This window comes from Pseudochaenichthys georgianus, unplaced genomic scaffold, assembly GCF_902827115.2.
Source record: "Pseudochaenichthys georgianus unplaced genomic scaffold, fPseGeo1.2 scaffold_474_arrow_ctg1, whole genome shotgun sequence".
Taxonomy (NCBI): Eukaryota; Metazoa; Chordata; class Actinopteri; order Perciformes; family Channichthyidae; genus Pseudochaenichthys; species Pseudochaenichthys georgianus.
In genome coordinates, this window is record NW_027263038.1 from 162,575 (window position 1) to 183,789 (window position 21,215).

General features: G+C 42.3%; 1 protein-coding gene across 1 annotated transcript in view; it reads right to left on the bottom strand.

The window, feature by feature from the left end:
* Window positions 1–8,269: 8,269 nt before the first annotated feature.
* p2rx4a (purinergic receptor P2X, ligand-gated ion channel, 4a) overlaps window positions 8,270–21,215 on the bottom strand; it is a 38,732-nt gene continuing 25,786 nt past the window's right edge. The window contains exons 4-12 of the mRNA XM_034078729.1: window positions 12,357–12,423; window positions 12,143–12,236; window positions 11,752–11,829; window positions 11,519–11,660; window positions 11,181–11,317; window positions 10,708–10,801; window positions 10,266–10,331; window positions 9,927–10,004; window positions 8,270–8,395 (exon numbers count right to left, since the gene is read on the bottom strand). Coding sequence (XP_033934620.1) covers window positions 8,270–8,395; window positions 9,927–10,004; window positions 10,266–10,331; window positions 10,708–10,801; window positions 11,181–11,317; window positions 11,519–11,660; window positions 11,752–11,829; window positions 12,143–12,236; window positions 12,357–12,423 — 882 coding nt within the window. The remainder of the gene's footprint in view (window positions 8,396–9,926; window positions 10,005–10,265; window positions 10,332–10,707; window positions 10,802–11,180; window positions 11,318–11,518; window positions 11,661–11,751; window positions 11,830–12,142; window positions 12,237–12,356; window positions 12,424–21,215) is intronic.

The window sequence follows — 21,215 nt, forward strand, 5'->3', positions numbered from 1 at the left end:
ATCATGCCAGGGCTCGGTCTGTGGTGGAAAGAGCATTTGGAAGGATGAAGGCTCGCTGGAGGGCCACCCTTTTCAAAGCGCTGGAGGTCAGTCCAAGCTTTGCCCCTGACATCATTGCATGTTGTGCATTTCTGCACAATCTGTGCATAGACATGAACGATGTCCTTGAGGATGCTGAAGCCTTCCCCCCTGAAGATGGGGACCAGAGTCCTCCCCCTGCCGCAGCATGTGGACAGGAAAGTCCTGGACACCACCTAAGGGACAGGATTGCTGCACAACTCTCTGCTCCTGTCCAAATGGCACCACACCTGAGAGAGCACGATTACATCGAATGAACTTTGTTTTTTTTTGGCAAAACGTGGTTGTCTGTTAACTTGTGTTTTTGAAATGATGTGCACACATACCTGATTTAATTTTGTTTGTTTTAGTGAGCTCCACTTCTCACTTTAGAGAAAAGAGGTGAAATAAAATAAACCTGTGCACCGTTGATTTCAAACTTGGTTTTCCTGAATTGTCTTTCTGCATAATCCCAAATTGGAGACAAATGTCCTTACCTCTTGGATCATTCAATCACGAGCACAGAGCAAAGGTTCAGAACATGAACACAGGTCTTCTAAAACAATCACTTTTGTTTTTGAGTGAAACTCTGCAAATGGTTTGACATGAGCAATTAAGACCGTAAATGGCATGTATATTTTAATGCCTTATACCTAACGCACAGAGACATATCTTTATTTAAAATGTTGATATTCAGGGTTAATCTTCAGACTTTGGAAAAAACACTTTAGTTCCGTGCACACCATTACTTTGTGCACAACTTTTCCTTCTACATTATGAAACCCACACAGAAGAATGTAGCCATCTAACAATCAAGCAAACGCAATGTCACCTTCATCACCCGTCTACCTGTATTTACTATATCCCATACAATATTGAAGACATGAAGGACAGTATGTTAAATTAGGTTTATTGTCTTCCAAATAAATAATACAAGCGAACACAAACAAGTCTTTTAAGTAACATCAATAATCAACATAGAAATGGCCAATGGTGGGGGGGGGAAATAAATCACATTTTGTCGACCATTTTTTCGAACAGGGTTAGAAATGTATCTGAGTGCTGCATTATTTCTCTGTGGTGTTCGTCCTCTTTTTCTGCCTCGCGTTCTAGGCACTCCAGCACTCCCATAGCACCTTTTCTTTTTTTGGGGGGGGGGGCTGCTGGGTGGTTCCAGCCTCAGACAGTGATGAGGGTGGTGAGGGGTCTGGATCATCAGCCACATTTGAGGGGGGGAAGGAAGAAGAGCAGGAAGCAGCCTCCGGATCAAAGAGGAGTGTGGGGTTTGCCAAGGCTGAGGCAACAAGGACAGGAGGACTAATTGAAGGCCTTGCACCTATGGCCTCATCCATGGCCATGAAGAAGGGCCACGTTGCAGGGGTTTCTTCCCCCTGATCAGTCCCTGTTCCAGTCCTTGGCCTTTTAAGTTCCTATTGCAAACAAATGCATGTTAGAAATCTTTGTTCAGCTTTTTCAAAAACAAACATGTTTTACAATAACAATACACCATTTACCTTGTACAGTATTTCTTTTTTAGGTTCTCCCATTTCTTGGAGGCTTGTTTGTGAGACACATGTTGCCCAAGGCCCAGTTCCTTAATGATTGACCTGTTATCATAGAATATGTAAACAATATATATTGGTGTTAAGGCAATGACCCACAGTGCACATTCATTACTTTCATTGCACAAAATATGAATTGAGTGCATAACTCACTCCCATGCTTCTTTGGCAGCATTGCGTTTTTTGCAGAACAGGTCATCCTTTTCCATTCTTAAAGCAATAAGTGCCTTGGTTTTTACCACAGTCCCTGAAATTACAAATCACACTTAAGTTTAAACCGATTTCGTAAGTGAATGGATACATGAATTGACACATGTGTTGTTAGTTTGATTTCGATTTAGATTTGTACATCTTCAAAATAAAAATCTAATGTAATCTTGGAAAATCAAATTAACACGTGTAGATTTATAAATACATGTTCACAAAGGCATGTTTTAGTTAAAAGTGGGGTAGGTAAGTTTCAGAAACCGGCTCGAGATACACTTTTTGTTATATTCCATGGAATGCTCTTAACATCCCGATAGCAATGAATATCTTAAGTGCTTTGACAACAAATCCATAAAAAAATTTCATCTGTGGAAGCCGTAATACTGTAAAAAGTACAACCAATCGGTTGGTTGTACTTTTTACAGTATTACGGTGTAGGTACGCATCCGTCATACGTCATATCCGTCATATTTTACGGCAACTCAAGAGGGCCATGATGGTCAAATTCCGAACATTTAAACATAGCCGACACTTCATTTTTTACTTTGTCTGTTATTATATGTAGAAGATTATACTTTTTCTCCGTCATGTTGTTTCCATAGCAACAACTTCAAACAGGCATAGCCTACACTTCATTCTTTACTTTGTTCATTATTATATGTAGAAGATATTAATTTTTTCTCCGTCATGTTGTTTCCATAGCAACAACTTCAAACAACAACAACTAACCGCTATCCGCAAAGCTAGCATCACAGCCACTGCTCCGTTTTCAGAGACTTTGCACACGTTTTTCACAAACATTTCCACACGCTAGGAGTACTTCCATTCGCTTCGTCTTGATCTGTAGATGTGATTTGATGTGGCGTGTGTCCCCCAACTCCTCTCCAAAGTTCAGATATTTAATAAAATACTCCACTTTCCCTGGTGGTAGAAACTCAAGCTAGACATCCCTGGAATTGTCTCAGAGAGTAGATGATCAGTGGGGCCTTGTTTTTACTGAATGATTGTTTTTTTTATGGGGAATTCAAATATGAGCTTATCTTTAGGATTTTTGGAGACTTTGCACACGTTTTCACAAACACGCTTTTCACACTAGGAGTATGGGAGTACTTCCATTCGCTTTGTCTTGATATGTAGATGTGATTTGATGTGTCGTATGTCTCCCAACTCCTCTCCAAAGTTCAGATACTATATACAAATACTAAAAGGTAAATAAAACATGAAACAAAATAACAACCTGAAAGATATGTATTCTATCTACACATTTCGTAATGATCTAATCTAGTGGCCTTATAAAAGTGTTGGCTAATGTAACGCAGAATATATATATTTTTTAATTGTAAATAATTAGAAACATTATTTATGTGCACACACGCCGGTGTGTGGCAGCAGAGCGCTGGGAGCAGAGGGAGGTGAGTAGACGGAAATGACGGATGACGGTTGCGACGGAAATACACCCGAACATATCTGGTAGCCCGAACACATCTGGGCCCTTTCTCATTTCTCGAACTCCCCTCCTCGACTCCTATCCTCGATACTTAGTCCCGCCCACAGGAGATGCGAGCGGAGGAGCCGAGGAGGGGACCCGAGGAGGGGAACCGAGGAGAGAGGAGGGGAAGCAGCAGGCGGTTAGAGAAATGAGAACTCCTCTCCTCTGAGCGGTCATCTTAAAGAGACGTCCATTAATGATGGCAGGAGGCACAGCAGCCCTCTGTCTGATGGACAGATGTGTTCATGACCACTTCTATATTTACTTTGATTCATTCACAGTGCGGTATAATGAGACAATAACAGGCTACAGATGCGGACACACACACACACACACACACACACACACACACACACACACACACACACACACACACACACACACACACACACACACACACACACACACACACACACACACACACACACACACACACACACACACACACACACACACACACACACACACACACACATATATATTTATATATACAATTTCAGAATCAAACAGAGCACTCTCATAATAACGTACTGGATATATCCCCACCCCCCCCCCCCCCCCCCCTCTCTCTCTGGTCGCTACAATGAGGAAATAAATTACTGGCCAAAAGTTTTATTTACAAGTATTAAAAGTAAGCAGACGACACCAAACCATCTGAGACCTGTCTGTCCGCTGCATCCACACACTGTACAACACACACACCTACACACCTACACACTGACTGTACCACACACACCTACACACTGTACCACACACACCTACACACTGTACCACACACACACACACACACACACACACACACACACACACACACACACACACACACACACACACACACACACACACACACACACACACACACACACACACACAGTTCCTAAAACAGGCTACAGCCGTTGTGTATTTTATTATGTGAAGCACTAAATGGTTTTAGACATTTTTAAAATATCGACTCTTTGTAGATATTTACTAAACTAAAGCAAATAAAAAGAGTTGGCCTGTTATACTGAGTGATATATATTATACACACTGCTCTGCTTTCTGCACGGACCTCACAGCTGTTCTCACTGTAAACATCGCGTCGCGATGAAAGCAGTTAATAAAATAATATCCAGGGGATGCATGCAGAGCTGTCATTGGCTGAGATAAGTCCGGCCGTGCGTCACATCTCTGTTCCCGGAAATGCATCCACGAAAGAGCCGTGGAGGACCCATCAGTGTATCCTCGGTTATAGCTTCTCCAGAGAGCCTCCTCGACGCTCGATCCTCGGTCCTCGAAGTGCATTTAGAGAAATGAGATGTCCTTCAACATGGCGCGCTGAAATTCATTTTTGGGTCACTACCAGAGGACCGAGGAGTCGAGGAGGGGGGTTTGATGAAATGAGAAAGGGCCCTGGGCTGCAGTCGAATAGTTTAAAAATCAGCTCCTAAGTTCTAACCCTATCGTCTATTCCTTGATCTCTGAGTGAAACGTCACAGGGTTAAGGTATAGTAGATAGAAGAATTCAAAAGGACTTAGGAGAAGAGACTGTGGTACTTTAGAGAATCCGAATGCACTTTCACTATCCGACGTGTTTATGATGCGCCAGCGGACGTCATTGTGTGCGTCTGCTGCTGTGGGGAAACTATGGAAACCACAGTTTTCTATACAGCGGACTACAACATGGATGTTTAATAAGAACGAGGGACTACTGTAAACTCATCTAGAGACTCTGCACCGTGCTCTGATGCTGCTGCTTTGCTTTATGAACGTGGACAACAGAGAAACATATTCTTCATCACCAAAGTTGGAATTGAAATAAAAAAGGAAAGTGAAACTTATGCTCGTCACCCTCTCCCTCCGGTCCACATTAATACAAATTATCCCAATACGTATGATTGTATGAACTAAAGATCTTAAAATCAATACAGATGTATTTATTATAAACATTAGATTAGTCCTTAACATCTATCACTGTGTATATCACCATTCAAACATATTTTAAAAGTTGAACAAACCCCACACAGCTCAGTAAAGACTGAAATGTTGACTTTATTTGATAATTTCAGTGAAAACTAACGTTCATATTTCTCTTTTTGATTATAATACTGATGAACGTTCAAAACAAAGCACTTTGGCAACTTACCACCTATGTTTTAAAATGCTTAATAAGCACCGTAACTTTCATGATATAATTTCTCCGTCATAATCGGTTGTTTCCGTGAACGGCCGACTGTTGAGTGACGGCAAATGCTGCGGCTGCAAGGCATTGTGGGGCAGCATTTTCGCTTCTCCTGTCGGTTAGGGAGGTCCAGTGGTTCCTAAGCTAAAGGAGGTTATAAAGGAAGTTTGAAACCTCCTTTCCTATCATTCTCATCATTCTAGAGAATTCGAACGGCACTTATCATGGCTGCCACTGAGGGACTTCCGGGTCATTTCACTCCTTTAGGAAGGTTCCTAAGCTAAATGGACTATTCGACTTCAGCCCTGGTACTGACCATAGATATATATAAACACTAGATGACTCACCCGCGCTGCTGGCCAATGGAGACCGACGTTGCCACTTGGCCGCCATCTTGCTACAGGGAGTTCTCTCATTCATAACATTATGGTTTACTATTTAAATAACCATAGCTTGCTCAATTTTCAACCAATTTTCAAACGGTTTATTTTTTTATAAACATCAAAGATGTAGTTATGATACTGCATACTTATAATCATGGACTTTCATATGAAAATAACATTAATCAGATAAAGCAATAGCTATACACACACAAACAAGGTATTTATGTTAAATATTTGCCGGTGTATATATTTCCATTTATTTTATTATTTTGTTAATATTTAAAATAAATTATAAAATTAAAATACATTTATATTTTATATATAAAAATCGGTCTCATGTTACCACTCTGTAAGCCAAGAGTTGTTAATTTAGCAATGCCTTAGCTTGAAGAACAGGGACACAACTAATGACAATAGCATATGTTGGTATATTATTTAGATATTCACACCTTTATCAGAAGAACCAAACCAACATAAAATGTGCTCACAGACAGGCCAGTTCTGTCTCATTTATCACAATTATTTTTGACATGAGATCTTCATATCATCCTAGTTTTGTATTTAGTTTCTAGATTTGTAAACAAATCCAGAACCTTTGAAATATGTTATCGAAACAAGACCAAGAATAATATAAACTGTACCATGTGTCCTTTTGTGTCCTTCTGTAGTCCATTTATGGTTTGTCTTGTCTCACCCCAGCTGATATATCACACAATCCACTGTTTAAATTGTTCCCTATATTGCCCCTATGCCCCTGTAAGGTGTCCTTGGGTGTTAGGAAAGGCGGCCCCCCAACATAAATGTATTATTATTATTATTAAGAAGAACAACTTGGTGTGGTGTGGAGGGGATGTAGGAAGCAGGAGCAGGTGGGGAGAGATGGGGCTTCAAGGTTCAAGGTTATTTGTTTTAAATGTGTCTTGGAGATAAGGACCAGCTGCACACAATAAAATACAGTATAACACAAAACCAATAAGACACACGGTGACACATGGCACACCTCAGCTTTGGTATTCTTTCTATTAGACTGAGCAAACATAAACATATCTGGTGATCCCACAGGTTCTTGTTTGCAGACAGTGGCAATTGGAGCATCCGTAGGCTGCACAAAAGTCCGGCATAGTCAGGTACTTCTGTAAACACAAAGCCAGCAAATTCCTGTATCATAATGCAAGATGTTTTTAATAAGCCAAACCACTTGGAAGAAATCATGTGTAACTTAAGTTATGTTGAAAAGAAAGAGCAGTTCTGCCTCTCCCACTGGTGTAAAGTTGCTGGGTGAACTTTGTAATACTAGGTCTCACTCACAGCCTCTTTTGTCGGAAAAAAGGTATGGAATTGATGTGAATTGATTTGGTGAATGAAAAGTTGAATGTGCTTTTTATTATCACTAGTCTTTTTATGAGGAAATGCCTCTAAATTATATCAGGAGATTTTAAATATCACAACTGAATTGTCAGTTGAAGTTACAAATTATGGTAATACATTTAAAACTGTGAATCAAAGTTTCATATTAGAACATGATCACAGAATGATAGGTTTAGTATAATGATAATGAGAAGGTAAAAACCCTGTATTAGTTTGGACCTATTTTTCTTCAAATAAACTGATCCCACCTTTTGGATTGGGACAACTTAAAAGACATCTGCGCTCTCCTCTCCTGCTTCAAAGGTAAGATTGCACCCTGCCATACTCACACTTAGGTAGGAACACACCTCGTTTACTGATATCAAAATCCTTCGGGATCGCTTAAACAGATTTAAGAGAGTTGTCTGAATTGAAACAGCAGTTAATTGAACCTGGTTCTTCGGGGAGTTAAGAGGTGAGATGAGATCTTGCTGACGTTGGCGGATCTGAGCCAAGCAGTAAACTTACATAGACTCAATAACTTCGGTTAGGTCAATTAGTAGGTCTGAGTATAAATTATCAAATTATCAGCCCTCGCCGACTCTTACATTACACACACATTAAGAATGGCATGCTCTCCATCCCTGCTGTGGCTTCATCCAACTTGTTTACCTCGAAGACATAAATGGTGCTTTCATCAAACCACACTCAAGCTCCTTTACGAAGCAGAGCACATTTATTAGAATATAAACCACGACATATATTTGAAAGAAGGACAAGCAAGTGAAACAACTCGTGCCAGCTGTGTTGTTTATTCCTGTTTTCATGTTACAAAGGCCTTCATGATGCATTCAATGTAAGATGCAAAAAAAGCAAAGAGAGCATGAAACATGCAAAGCTTTTTAATTTCATTTATTTGACTGTATAGTTCGAATCTGTTTGAAGAATTTAACATTAAAATAACAACAGTTCAAGGTTCCCCTGAATTTCTTTTGACATTTACTCTTTTATGTAAAGAAGGCCCTGAGGAGGTAACATTTTTATAGAGAGCTGCTCCTGTCCATCAGCTGTAATGTTCAATAGAAAAGGCCCCTGAGTCGCTGGACCTCATCATGTACTCGGTGTGTCTGAGGGACAGCTGGGAGCGGTACAAGCCGTTGCTCTGGGAATCCAGCGGGTTGTCTGAAACCTGTATGAGAGAGAGGGAGACAGGTTAGATTATGAGTGTCATGGGACCTCCAGTTTTGTGGATGTTTATGTAGACTGTATACTACATACAATAGAGTGGTGCAGGAATTAGTCTTAAAACTTGCTTGCTTTTTATCGCTTTTGTTCCCTGGTCTCAAAATCAACAATTGTTTGAATGTGTTTGTGGTTAGATACCTGAAATACGACCTGTGGTTAAGCATAAGAGATTTTCACGCTTTGTTGTACAACATCAAATATGTCAGTAAGTAGTAATACCCAAAGAGCAGGGGTTTCTAATAAGTGACTGTACCAGAACAAATCTACAGAGAGGGCATATGATTTTCATGGGAGGGCACACAAAACCGTCACAAGATTTTCTTTTGGGGGTGCTGTGGGGTAGCTTGACGTTTCATAGAGGGTGCTCAAACATTTAGGGTTTCCCATTAAGGTACCGGGCGTTACAGTGGAATGTTCTACTGCAACACTCCCCACACGCACACACACAGTGTACCCGCGACTGTTACAAGGAAGGCTCGATAATCAGCTTACAGCATATAGGTGTAAGCAGGGGTAAAGTGCTATTTTTATAAGTGGGGGGTGGACCTCTTCTAGGGGGATCCTCACCTCCTCTAGGGGGGTCCAGGGAGATTTTTATTTTAATATTGAAGTTAAAAGCATCAATCTGGTGCACTTTGAGAGCAATATTAAGAGATCTATGGATACATCTCTCAACACCCAGATGAAACAGAACTGGAAGCAGATTTACTTTTTCTTTATGGATATTTTACAAAACACTCCCCTTTTAAACTGTATTCTTTTTTTACTGTCATATAGTATTTCATACCTGTTTTTCATTTATTACTCTTATATTACTATCTGACATCACATACATGTACATCCTAGCATTACAGTTCACAGTTTATTTATAATTTAAAATATTAAAATATATATATTTTTAATTTTTATAAATAATAAAAAACGTGTTTATTGGGGGAGGGCAGGAATGTCAAATGGGAGGGCCTGGCCATTTATCGCCTTTAGCTTAGCGTTGATTCTACCTCCCTTCGCCCTATCCAGAAGCATAACACCACTACTTTAAATAACAATGTTCTAAACTCTTATGAGCTTGTTAGCCTCTTTAGGCCCAAAACATTGAATTTATGAACATGCCAAACCATCAGCTGTTAAAGCCCCACTGTAAAGGTCCTGGTGATCAATAGCAGGCAGAGTCAGCTGTTGCAGTGGTGGAGAACACACCGGAGTTAAAAGAGAGTGAATATCTTTGTCCATTATAGGGTTCCCGATTAGCACTAGCATGAGCATTGGCTAGTTTGTCTGTAGTATTGGACTCACTTAATTGGTCGACCATTATTTATCAATAGAAAAAAGTTGCTCTATAATGGTAATGTTTAAAAAAACTACTGACACTAACAGGATCATCAAAACAACCTTAAATGGTTAATGGTATGCAACGTAATGGCAAGTGTTCATGACATTGGGATGTAATATCTGAAGAACTTCATTTATATTACCTCTTCAAATTTCTTGGCCTTGTACTGCTCCGCTCCTTTCAGGAAGTTCAGCAGAATGATGTCACACAACACCGTGCCCTACATAATAATAGAGATACCATTTTAAATAGATATTCCAGCAACAAGCCCACTTTCCCTCAAAGAAAATGTTTTAAAATTCAACTAAGTTCACAGTCAAGCTTCAGCGGAATGGGAGGACAGTGTGTGAGGTATTTAAGTACAACAAAGCTCACATTGTACTTGAGATGAAATCAGAGATGAAACGGTAATGTAAGATTATTCTGAGAATAATAACCGGTGTATGATGAGCTTTGGTATGTGGTACAGCAGAAAACTCACCACTCCCACTGACGTGAAGGCGGCCACCATGTTGATGAGTGTCGGGATCATGTTGAACTTGCCTGCCTACGAAGAACAAATAATCCAATAATAATAATAATATGTGAGCAGGTATCAGTATCATGGTACTTTATAGATGTAGTGGTACAAAAAATATTCCTATGTATAATATCTCTTAAGTCTACAAAGTCAGTCTTAATGTAAGTATGAGTTTCCAATTCAAGGACCCCAGATTTGATATGATAACGTTAATGGTGCCTGTTAATTAATCAAGCTTACATTCAAATCTGCTATCTGATCGACCTTTGTAATAACGAAAACATTTTAAGATTTAAAAGTATTAAAGTATAAAAAGTGGTGCCAACAAATATTTTTAGACTTTTCATGTTGAGATTTCAAAACGACTACATATAGTTAAAAGCACAGTCAGATATAAACTCACATTTCCATTGACCAGAACATCAAACCTAATAGCATAGGCTTTAACCAGAGTGCGGTATTCCGTTCCATTGTCCATCTTAAAGTATTTGGCAAACCTGTACAGACAGAGCAATCTCAGCATTTTTATATTAAAGAAAACACTGTAAAGTATTTGGATCAGTGTGCAAGTGAGGAGCATTTGATCTGTTGTCATAGAAACAAAATCAGAACTGTAAATGGTTATCTATAAGTCACAATTGAAAGCATAATAAAATCCCTTTGCAAAGGGTCCAGAATACACACGGATTTGATCTGTAATTGCAAGATTCATCAATGATCAAAAAAGTATTGTTTTTATGAAAGATCTTTGAAGCCATGCATATCCACAGCAAACGTCATGCATATGCCCCTGTGTTCATATCTTGTGTACAAAAATGAGTTGTGTAGTGGAGTTCTCTGGATGGAACATTTCTGCAGAACCATGAATCTTTATACCTGAAGTTGTAGCCTGGTGAGACTGCATTCTTCTGGGACATGGCGTCCAGCCGTGTGAATGAGTAGGAGGGGTTACACTGGTCATCCGACTTGTCCAGATCACATACCCAGCCGATCTTTATCCCAATCACTCCTCCCTGGAAGGAATTTCAAAATAAGAGACTCACAAGTGTACCTGTGCTCACCTGCCTCTGTGTACTAGGAATTACATGTAGCCTTTACCATAATACCAGATCACCTTATCAGACATAATGTAATTATCAGCATTTAGAGACAGAAAAGGATCGGCCTTGTCTTCCAAATTTCAAATAAAAATATGACTTGGATCTTGACTCTACCTTGTTTGCCAGCTTGGTGAAGTTCTGCTGAGCGTAGCGGACCACGTCTCCCACTTTGAAGATGGGGCAGTAGGTGTTGTTGACCATGTCGAAGTTACACGTTTTGATGTAATCGTTAGTGATGGTAGTGAGAAAGTTCCCTCTGCACACACAGACATCGTGATGACAGTCATCATATTAACATGTCCTCCTTAGTGTCAGAATCATCATATTTATAATCATAATTGTGGTACTTTGTGTAGTTGAAGGTTGGAAAGCGGATGCTATTCTTAATAAAAATGGTGAAGTTCTCCACTTCCATCATTGGCGTACTGAAAGAGAGGCGAAGGGAAGAGCATAAGGAAGAGAAAAGACAGATGGACATTGAAACAGCAATGTGTTTAAAGGGGCCATATTAGGCTATACGAGTTTCTCCCTCTCCTGTAGTGTGTTCTATAGGTTTGTGTGGATGTAAATGGTCTGCAAAGGCTAAAATCCCTGTGTCAATAAACTCTCCGTAACGATACATTGGACTTAACAAAGTGGATTTCTGAATTGAACTTCTCTTAATGACTTTGCTATCAGGATAACACTGTTCTCTCTAAATGTGTAAAGCTCTCTATCACATGCACAGCATCAGCTTACGTTTTGATGGTGTCGATCTCAGCTGGGCACCATCCTTTTATCTCACACATCTTGATGGTGCCTTTGAAAGGAACACATCTCCCTGTCAGAATTCCTGAGCAGGAAAATAAAAAGATGTTATGCAAACTGCACAAACGACGTAAATGTGTAAATGCAAACATCAGTTCTAATCACACTCTGATATGCAAGAAGAAGAAAAGGCAGAAGACCTCACCATAACTTCCTGGCTTGTTACGGAGCCTTTTGCAGTTACTGTCCTGGGTACAATTAAACTTCTCACTCTGGGTAACACACACACACACACACACACACACACACACACACACACACACACACACACACACACACACACACACACACACACACACACACACACACACACACACACACACACACACACACACACACACACACACACACACACACACACACACACACACACACACACACACACACACACACACACACACACACACACACACACACACACACACACACACACACACACACACACACACACACAGGACAGGACATTTGGAGAGTAGATTTTGGAGAATCAGTTTTTGGACACTATTTTAAAGTTAATATCTATGTATATATATATACAGATATATTCTTTAAAGGGGCAGTTAGACAATATGCAATTCTAAATGTAGAGGTGTTATGATGCTTACAATTTCAAAGGAAAGATGCAATACTTTGAAATGCACTTTAATGCTGATGTACTCAAGATGTAAATGTGTCTGAGGCACAGGGTTGGGAGGGTTACTTTGTAAATGTAATCAGTTACTGAATACTGAATACATGCTCTGAAAGTCATCCGAATACAGTTACAGTTACGTGTCTTAAAAAAGTATTCAGATTACTTTTAGAATACTTTTGGAATACTTTATTTTTCCATGTTCAGAACATTAAGAAAAAAAATGTAAGTAACCTTTCATCAATCCTCAATAATTAACATGAATAGAACGTTATATTGATAAATTACTCACTAAACTTACGATTCATTTAACTTATTTTCTTCCAAAAGTTAATTACCCAAAGCCTCTGTACACCCCCTTCTATTTACATGTAATGGTTCGGTCCTGCCTCCAAACGCAGTGCGGCACCGGCACTTGCAGAGAGTGAAAGCATGTGAGGAGGGATGCTAGTACTTAGCCTACATACGTGTGTTGTACCATGTTTCAACGACCAACAAAGTCAGGCTCTAAGAAAAGGAGAGAAAGACAAGAGTCTTTAATTTCACTGCTCTTTTAGCTGATATTTAAAGGTATGGTCAGACCCGGCGTCTCTGGGCGGGCATTTGATTTACCAGGGCGGTAACTTACATTTCCCGGGAAATCTGAATTGTCAAGGGGGGGGGGGGGTTAGGCTGTTGACGGTCTTATACATCCATTGGTTGGTTTTGTGGCACATTTGTAACGCTTTGCCAATCCTGCAATTTCCCCACAAGTGAAAGAGTTGACATGCTGAAAACCCAACCCCTGCAGGGGGGTCTGGGGGGATTCTCCCCCAGGAGATTTTTTGAAATACTAAGATAAAATACACATTCTGGTACTCTCTTGAGCAGCGAGCAGCAGATATAGCTCGTTTAAAGTGTGTGCTGAGTGCAATGAAGTTGCGGAGATGTTTAACCCAGAACTCTGGCCTGAAGGCTCAGTTGTGAGGCGATACTATGAACCACGTAAAGCGGAGGTGATAGGGGCTAGCAGAGCTAGACCTTTTGCTGGTGCGAGGGTACTGCATGGGGCTACGGCTGAGCTGCTTAGCTAAACGTTATGCGGGTTGGATCATTTAACTGTCGCGGGCTGCGCCTGGGCAACAGCGCTGCTGATAGGATCCGACGTGTAGTGGTGGACAACTTGCTACAAAAATGTGACATTTTATGCTTGCAAGAAACTTTCTTACCAAAGCAGGACTTGGGAAAGTTGAACTCTCTTAATGACAATTTTCACGGGGCTGGTGAGTCCACTACGGACCTCTCTCTGGGAATAGTGAGAGGAAGGATAGCAGGGGGCGTGGCTATCCTGTGGCACAAAAGGCTGGACGCTGTCATTAATGTCATCAGGCTTGAAGTTGACTGGTGTATTGCTGTACAGATCCAAATGAATAACAAGGAGTTTAGCATTCTCAATGTATACACCATATGAGTCACAGCATAATGAAGATGAATACCTGAACAGACTTGCTTTTATACATTCTTTTATTGTTGATAATCATTCCACCAGTGTTTATGTAGTGGGTGATATGAATGCTGACATATCAGACAAAAGGTCCTTGTTTGCTAAGCATATGCTACAGTTCTGTGATGATAACAATCTTATATTATCAAGCCAAATACTTCTGCCTACAGATAGCTATTCATATATAAGCGAGGCCTGGCATACAACTTCATGGCTTGACCATTGCATAAGCACTGCTAATGCCCATGACACTGAGATTGTGTATGAGGCATCAATGTCAGATCACATTCCTTTTATAATGTCACTAGATTATGATAGTCTCCCTGAGATGTCTCAGGAGGTTAAAAATGCCTGTACCACTAAAGTGGACTGGTCCAAGCTCACAAAGGAGGATAGGCTATTGTACTATGGGAGAACTGATGTCCTATTGAGTGATGTATATCTACCCAAAGTGGCAGCTCTGTGTGTTGATGTGGGTTGTAATGAAAGCTCTCACCGTGAAGACCTCTGTAACATGTATGATTGTACTGTGGGAGCTGTATGGGAGGCCAGTAGACCGTGATGTACCTACTCTAGGAAGAGACACAACGTCAAGCCAGGGTGGAATAAACATGTGGCTGATCAATACGCTGAAGCCAAGAATGCGTTTGGGGCCTGGGTCCGGGCAGGAAGGCCCAGAGAGGGGCCTGTCCTGGATCTCAAAAAGCGTACACATGCTAGATATAAATATGCAGCTCGTTATGTCAACAAACATACAGAAACATTGAGAGCAGACTCTACGGCTGAAAAGCTCCTTCATAATGATGTGACTGGCTTCTGGAAGGAGGTGAGAGCTCTGAACAGGGCCAGTACGTCGTTACCGTGTACCATAGAGGGAGTATCTGGAGCCCATAACATAGCCGAGTCGTGGAGGCAACATTACTCTACTACACTTAATTGTGTTAAAAGTGACCCCTACGAAGTTGGTAGTGTTGTGAAAAGTGACACAGTGGGAATCTCAGCTAAAGAGGTTTATGGAGCAATTGCACAGCTAGCTGATAACAAAGCATGCGGCTCTGACCCAATCACTGCAGAGCACCTTAAACTGGCGAGCCCGAAGGTTGCAGTTCTTCTTGCCATTTGTTTTACCGGCCTCATGACTAATGGTGTGTCGCCAGACTCCATGTTGACTGTTACCTTGGTCCCTGTCATTAAGGACAGAGCAGGCAAGGTAGGGAGCTTGGATAACTAGAGACCAATTGCTCTGGCCAGTGTGTTATCCAAAGTCCTGGAAAGAATTTTGTTGGATAGACTATGTTCTTATTTATGTACCTCAGATAACCAGTTTGGCTTCAAGGCTAAGCATGGTACTGAGCTATGCATCTATGCTCTGAAGGAAACGGTAGAAACATATAGAAAACAGAATTCCACTGTTCTGATTGGTTTCATTGATGCCTCGAAGGCTTTTGACCGAGTTAACCATCATAAACTGTTTTTAAAATTGAGACAAAGAGGTGCGCCTCACAGTATAATTAGGATCCTGGCTTGTTGGTATGCCAACCAGAGCATGCGGATCAAATGGGGGAATGCAGTCTCAGCGCCATTTGGTGTTGGTAATGGAGTCCGCCGGGGGGGCTCCTCTCACCGAGCCTTTTTAATATCTATATGAATGATCTATCAGATGATTTAAGTGTCTGTAAAACAGGGTGTGTGATTGGTCATGTGATTGTAATGTAAACCATCTGTCACGGATGAGTGAAGGAAGCAGGACCCAAATGCAGATAACTTTTGAGAAACCCTTTATTCCAAGGATAAAGGATAAATGACAAATACAGAACAGAACACTCTCCGGTGAACTCCGTCACCAACAAACAATGACCCAACACTGAACACAGACAGAGACAAGACTAAATACAAGAAGGGGTAATCATGACAACGAGAAACAGCCGGGCAGGGGAGGAGAAACACAAGGACAACAGGTGAACACAATCGGGTAATCAGGGAGGGAAACAGACAGAAAGCAGACAGGCAGGAAACGGGGGTGAACACTTAACACAATAAGACAGGAAACCCAAAGACAAGAACAACACCAACACAGACAAAACTACAAGCGTGACATAACATGTGAATTGTGACACCATCTTATGTATGCCGATGATCTGGCTATTGTTTCTCCTAGCAGTGCTGGTTTTCAACAGTTGCTAAATGTTTGTTCTGATTACGGAGTCAAATTTGACGTTAAATACAATGCTAAGAAGAGCGCTGTAATGATCTGTAGAGCAAAAGGGGATAAGAACCTTTGTTTTCCAACATTCTGCCTATCAGGACAGGTGCTGTCTGTTTGCTGCAACACGAAGTATCTGGGACACATCATCACAGATGAAATGGCTGATGATGATGACATGTATAGACAGCGGCGTGTCTTATATATTCAAGCCAACATGTTGGCTAGAAAATTCTCTTGGTGTTCAGATGAGGTTAAGGTGAACCTCTTTAGAGCTTATTGCACTCCTCTCTATACTGCCCCCTTGTGGGTCAAGTATGAGAAGGCGAGCCTCCGGAAGCTCCAGGTTGCATATAATGACTGTTTGTGTATACTGCTTAGAAAGCCAAGGTGGTGCAGTGCAAGTGAAATGTTCTGTAATGCACGATTCAACACGTTCCATGCTCTCTTGAGAAATCTGATGTACAAATTCATCTGTCGATTGAATGTTTCTCATAACTCTGTCATTATGCTGCTTTCAAATCCGTGTTTCAGTGCTGTACGATACCAGTCACCTCTGTGGAAACATTGGTATGGCTGCCTTTTTTTAGTTTGTATTTGAGTGTTGTATGTTTTGTAATAATGGACCAAGAGTCTCTTTAAATAAAGATGATGATGATATTAAATGCTTTGACAATAAATACATACAAAAATGTCATCTGTGGAAGCCGTAGTACTGTAAAAAGCACGAACAATCATCTGAGCTGGCCTGGCTAAAATAACTGGATGGCCTACCTGCCTGTCAGCCTTCCATCTGTGCACAAGCTTATCTCGAGTCCTCATTGGTCATGTGCACGTTTGTGTGTGTTGGAGGAGGGGCTCAGTAAGGAACTCTGAAGGAAGGGGCAGATTTTTTTCGGTTGTGTATTTTCAAATTCTAGCGCATTCTTACCTACCTACCTTTAATAAATGCAGGCACATTTTTAGCGCCTATTCATACTAAATCAGTTGTCCCTCCCCCTGGTGCCAGGTCCAACAGATCCATCTCTAGGCTCAGCAGCCCTTTCCCCCCATAAGGCTGAACCTGAACCAGCTTTTCTCCCAACTGAAGGAGGTGAGCAGCATTGTGTTGAATGACATGCCACTTAACATATCTGAAGGGAGACTGGAATACAATATATATATATATATATATATTTAACAAAAAAGCTAACTAATATAGCTGTATAATGTATAATTTAAATCTAATTAAAATTTTACATTTCAAACACAGTATTTTCCCACATAGCCAATGATCTATATAAAACAAAAAACTGCTTTTAGTCTATTTAGGATGATGGACAGTTTGAAGCGTTGAGTGATCAGTCTGTAAACAAAATGTTAATCACAGACATTTTGGTTAGCAGGGGTGGGGAACCTCCGACCCCCGGGCCGTATACGGCCCGCTAGACCATTTGGTACGGCCTTCGAGGTAATTTATAAACAAAGTGGCCTGTGCCTGGTGGTGGGGCCCAATGTGATATATTTTCATGGGGCCCAAAATCCCTGGCGGCGCCCCTGCACACGGTCATAATAAACCCATGAGCGCCGTTATAACGCCTCATGTGGACAGCACTGCACACACCTCCACTCATCCCCTGAGCATGTACACGCCTCATGATGACAGCCGGAGTGAAACGCAGTGTGTGGAGGCTCCCCGCCATGACGACCACAGAACATCTCGAGCACGTGCGCCCACTCTCAGAGTGGCAGCGCGTGTGTCAGATGGACAGATGGATGAGCAGGCTGATCAGCAGAGGATACGCCCTGCAGTTCGCCTTCCCCCCCCCCCCACCCCACAGTTCAATGGGATACAGGAAACACTCCTGTTATCCCAGGAGCAGTGGCTTGCGCTCCATTCAGAGCTGCTGGAACTCCTGTTGAAAGTGGATATTTCCAGGGTTCCTCAAAGGGAGAAAATCAGGGTTTTTTACTCCCGTTATTTTTCTAATCCCGAAAAAGACTGGGGCAATGAGACATCCTCGATCTGTCAGTATTCCACATGCTGACGATCAAACAGGTGCTGGAATGTGTTCACCAGGACGACTGGTTCCTTCCACCTAAAGGATGCATACTTCCACGTACCCCTCATCCCGAAACACAGGAAATTCCTGCTTCTTCTCATTTCAGGGAATATCAGACCAGACAATCGTCTGCCGTTTGGATATTTCCTGGCTCCTCGCATTTTTGTGTAGAGAAGGCTGGAGCCACTACACAGAGGAGGGATGAGAGTGTGGTTTTCTCTGGACGATCTGCTATTTGCTGGCTCGGAGGAAGTCGCTCTACAGACGGTACATCTCATATCGCATCTGTCAAAGCCTGTGTTTCATAATGAATTGGAAGAAGAGCTGTCCTCTTCCCTCTCAGACAAATGTTTATCTGGGAGTGGAATTAAACTCAGCCAGCATGAGAGCGCGGCTCTCGCGGCAGCGAGTGGAGGAACTGACAGCTCTCCTCCGGCATGTCACAACCCACACAGCCCTCTCCGTGACGCAGCTGCTCGGCGTTGGCGTCAGCTGGTCACGTGATGACCCCCCGGGGTCTCTTCCAACAGGGGGACACTCCAGAGGTGGTTCATTCGCTGCAGAAGCCTGCTGTTTTTAACCTATTGGTTTATAAACTGCAGAGCTCGCGGCATTCCTCTGTCCCAGATATGCCTCCTACACACGGTCATAATAAACCCACGAGCACCGCTATAACGCCTCGTGTGGACAGCATACACACACCTCTCATCCTCTGGGCATGTACGCGCCTCATGATGAGAGACGGAGTGAAATGCAGTGTGTGGAAACTCCCTCGCAGCCCTTTCGCCTCACGGGCAGCGGCGGCGAGGGCGATGGCGTGGCTCGTCACCATGACGACCATTACGGCACATCACAGAGCAGTTCCATGGGATACAAGAAATACTCCTGTCATCCCAGGAACAGTGTCTTGCACGGTTTTTACTCCCGCTATTTTCTAAATCTCGGAAAAGAACGGGGGAATCGCCCCGTTGCTGTACAATCAAACATGTGTTGATTCGCACAGACGACAGGCCACGGCTATGGAAGCTGCCATACCTCAATCGCCAGGGAGGAGTACGATCTGCGCAGCATCTAATTTTGGCTCTAATAGCAGCGAGAAGGGTGAGTGATTTGTCTGCTCTCTCTGTGGCTCTGTCATGTCTCCAGATCCAAGGAGATGCAGTTCAGCTGTTTTACGCCCTAACCCGGAATTTATGCCAAAGGTGATCACAACTCTTTTAGAGTCGAGAGTGATCACCTTGGATGGCTTCTTTCCCCCTCCTCTGGGGTGGATCCCCCGGAGAACATCAGTGCACACTCCACCAGAGGAATGTCCTCCTCCACGGCTTTGCACGGAAGAATGTCAGTGGAAGAGATTTGCACTTCTGCATCTTGGTCTTCCCCCTGTTCATTTATTCAATTGTATTTGAGGGATGTCTCCCATTTCTCTCTGACACACCCTGTACGGAGTGTCTTGTCAGAGTGAGTGACGTCAGTGATCCAGCTGTGTGCTCTCCTGCCTCTCGGCACGCGGAGAGCTGCTGTTCCCTCTCTTTTTGTCACTGGGCAAAGTATGACCTTCGTCTCTACTTTTTCACAGCGGCAGGTATTCCCTCATGTAACAACAATATTCATGTTATGCTATATACCAGGGACGGTGATGCGCCATTACGCATGGCGCAATAGGCATGGGTTATTATCTGAGCAGGTATGTCTGTGCTTCTAGTACCGGGCGGACCCAGTGGGGCGCAGACTACATCATGCTTCGCTCTTAACCCAATAGCGATATAGCCATAGCCATATACGAAATATAACTGAAGTTACCTACTGTAACCCAGCTTCTATGAGTAATGGCGCAGCCCTCTAAGCGCTTGGCCCCACTGGCTCCACGGATAGCTGAATAAAAGTTATTTTGTATGGGAGCAGATTGTCGGGCCTGCTTCCTATTTATAGCGGAAGGGAGCCTGAGGGTGGGGCCCACCTTGCGGGTGGGCGTGGACTACAAGGGTTTCAGTGCTGCGCGGGTGCGCAGAGGGATTAGCGATAGCCTTAGAGGGCTACGCTAATACTCATAGAAACTGGAGTTACAGTAGGTAACTTCAGTTCTCCCTCCTTCTTCTCCCCTTTGTTTTGTGTTTGTTATTGTCTGTCTGTCTGTCTGTCTGTCTGTCTGTCTGTCTGTCTGTCTGTCTGTCTGTCTGTGTGTGTGTCTGTCTGTGTGTCTGTCTTCCTGGCTGGGTGTAGTTGACCCACTTCTGTTTCCCGCCAACTCATCTCCTCAGCTATTGCTCATCATCCGGATTACAACTACTCACCTTCACCTGCATATATCATGGACTGTATATATAAATGGACGTAGTGTCCGTGACGTCACCCATAGGATTCTGCAGAGTTGCCGAGAAGCCCTTAGTAGGCGGAGTCAGCCACTGACGGCTAGACTGTAAATCTAATCCCGCCTGCTCCAAATAAGGGCAAAGAGGCGGGACCTGCTGCCTCCGAACTGGAAGTAAACAGAGCTAGCTCAGGCTAAGAAGCTAAGCTAACATGAAATACATGCATACCAAGTTACTGCTAACAGTGTAGTTCCCCTATATAAACGTTACATTCATAATCAAATGAGACAATCTGCAAGAGAATTAGCTATATTTTGTTATTCTTAATGCTTG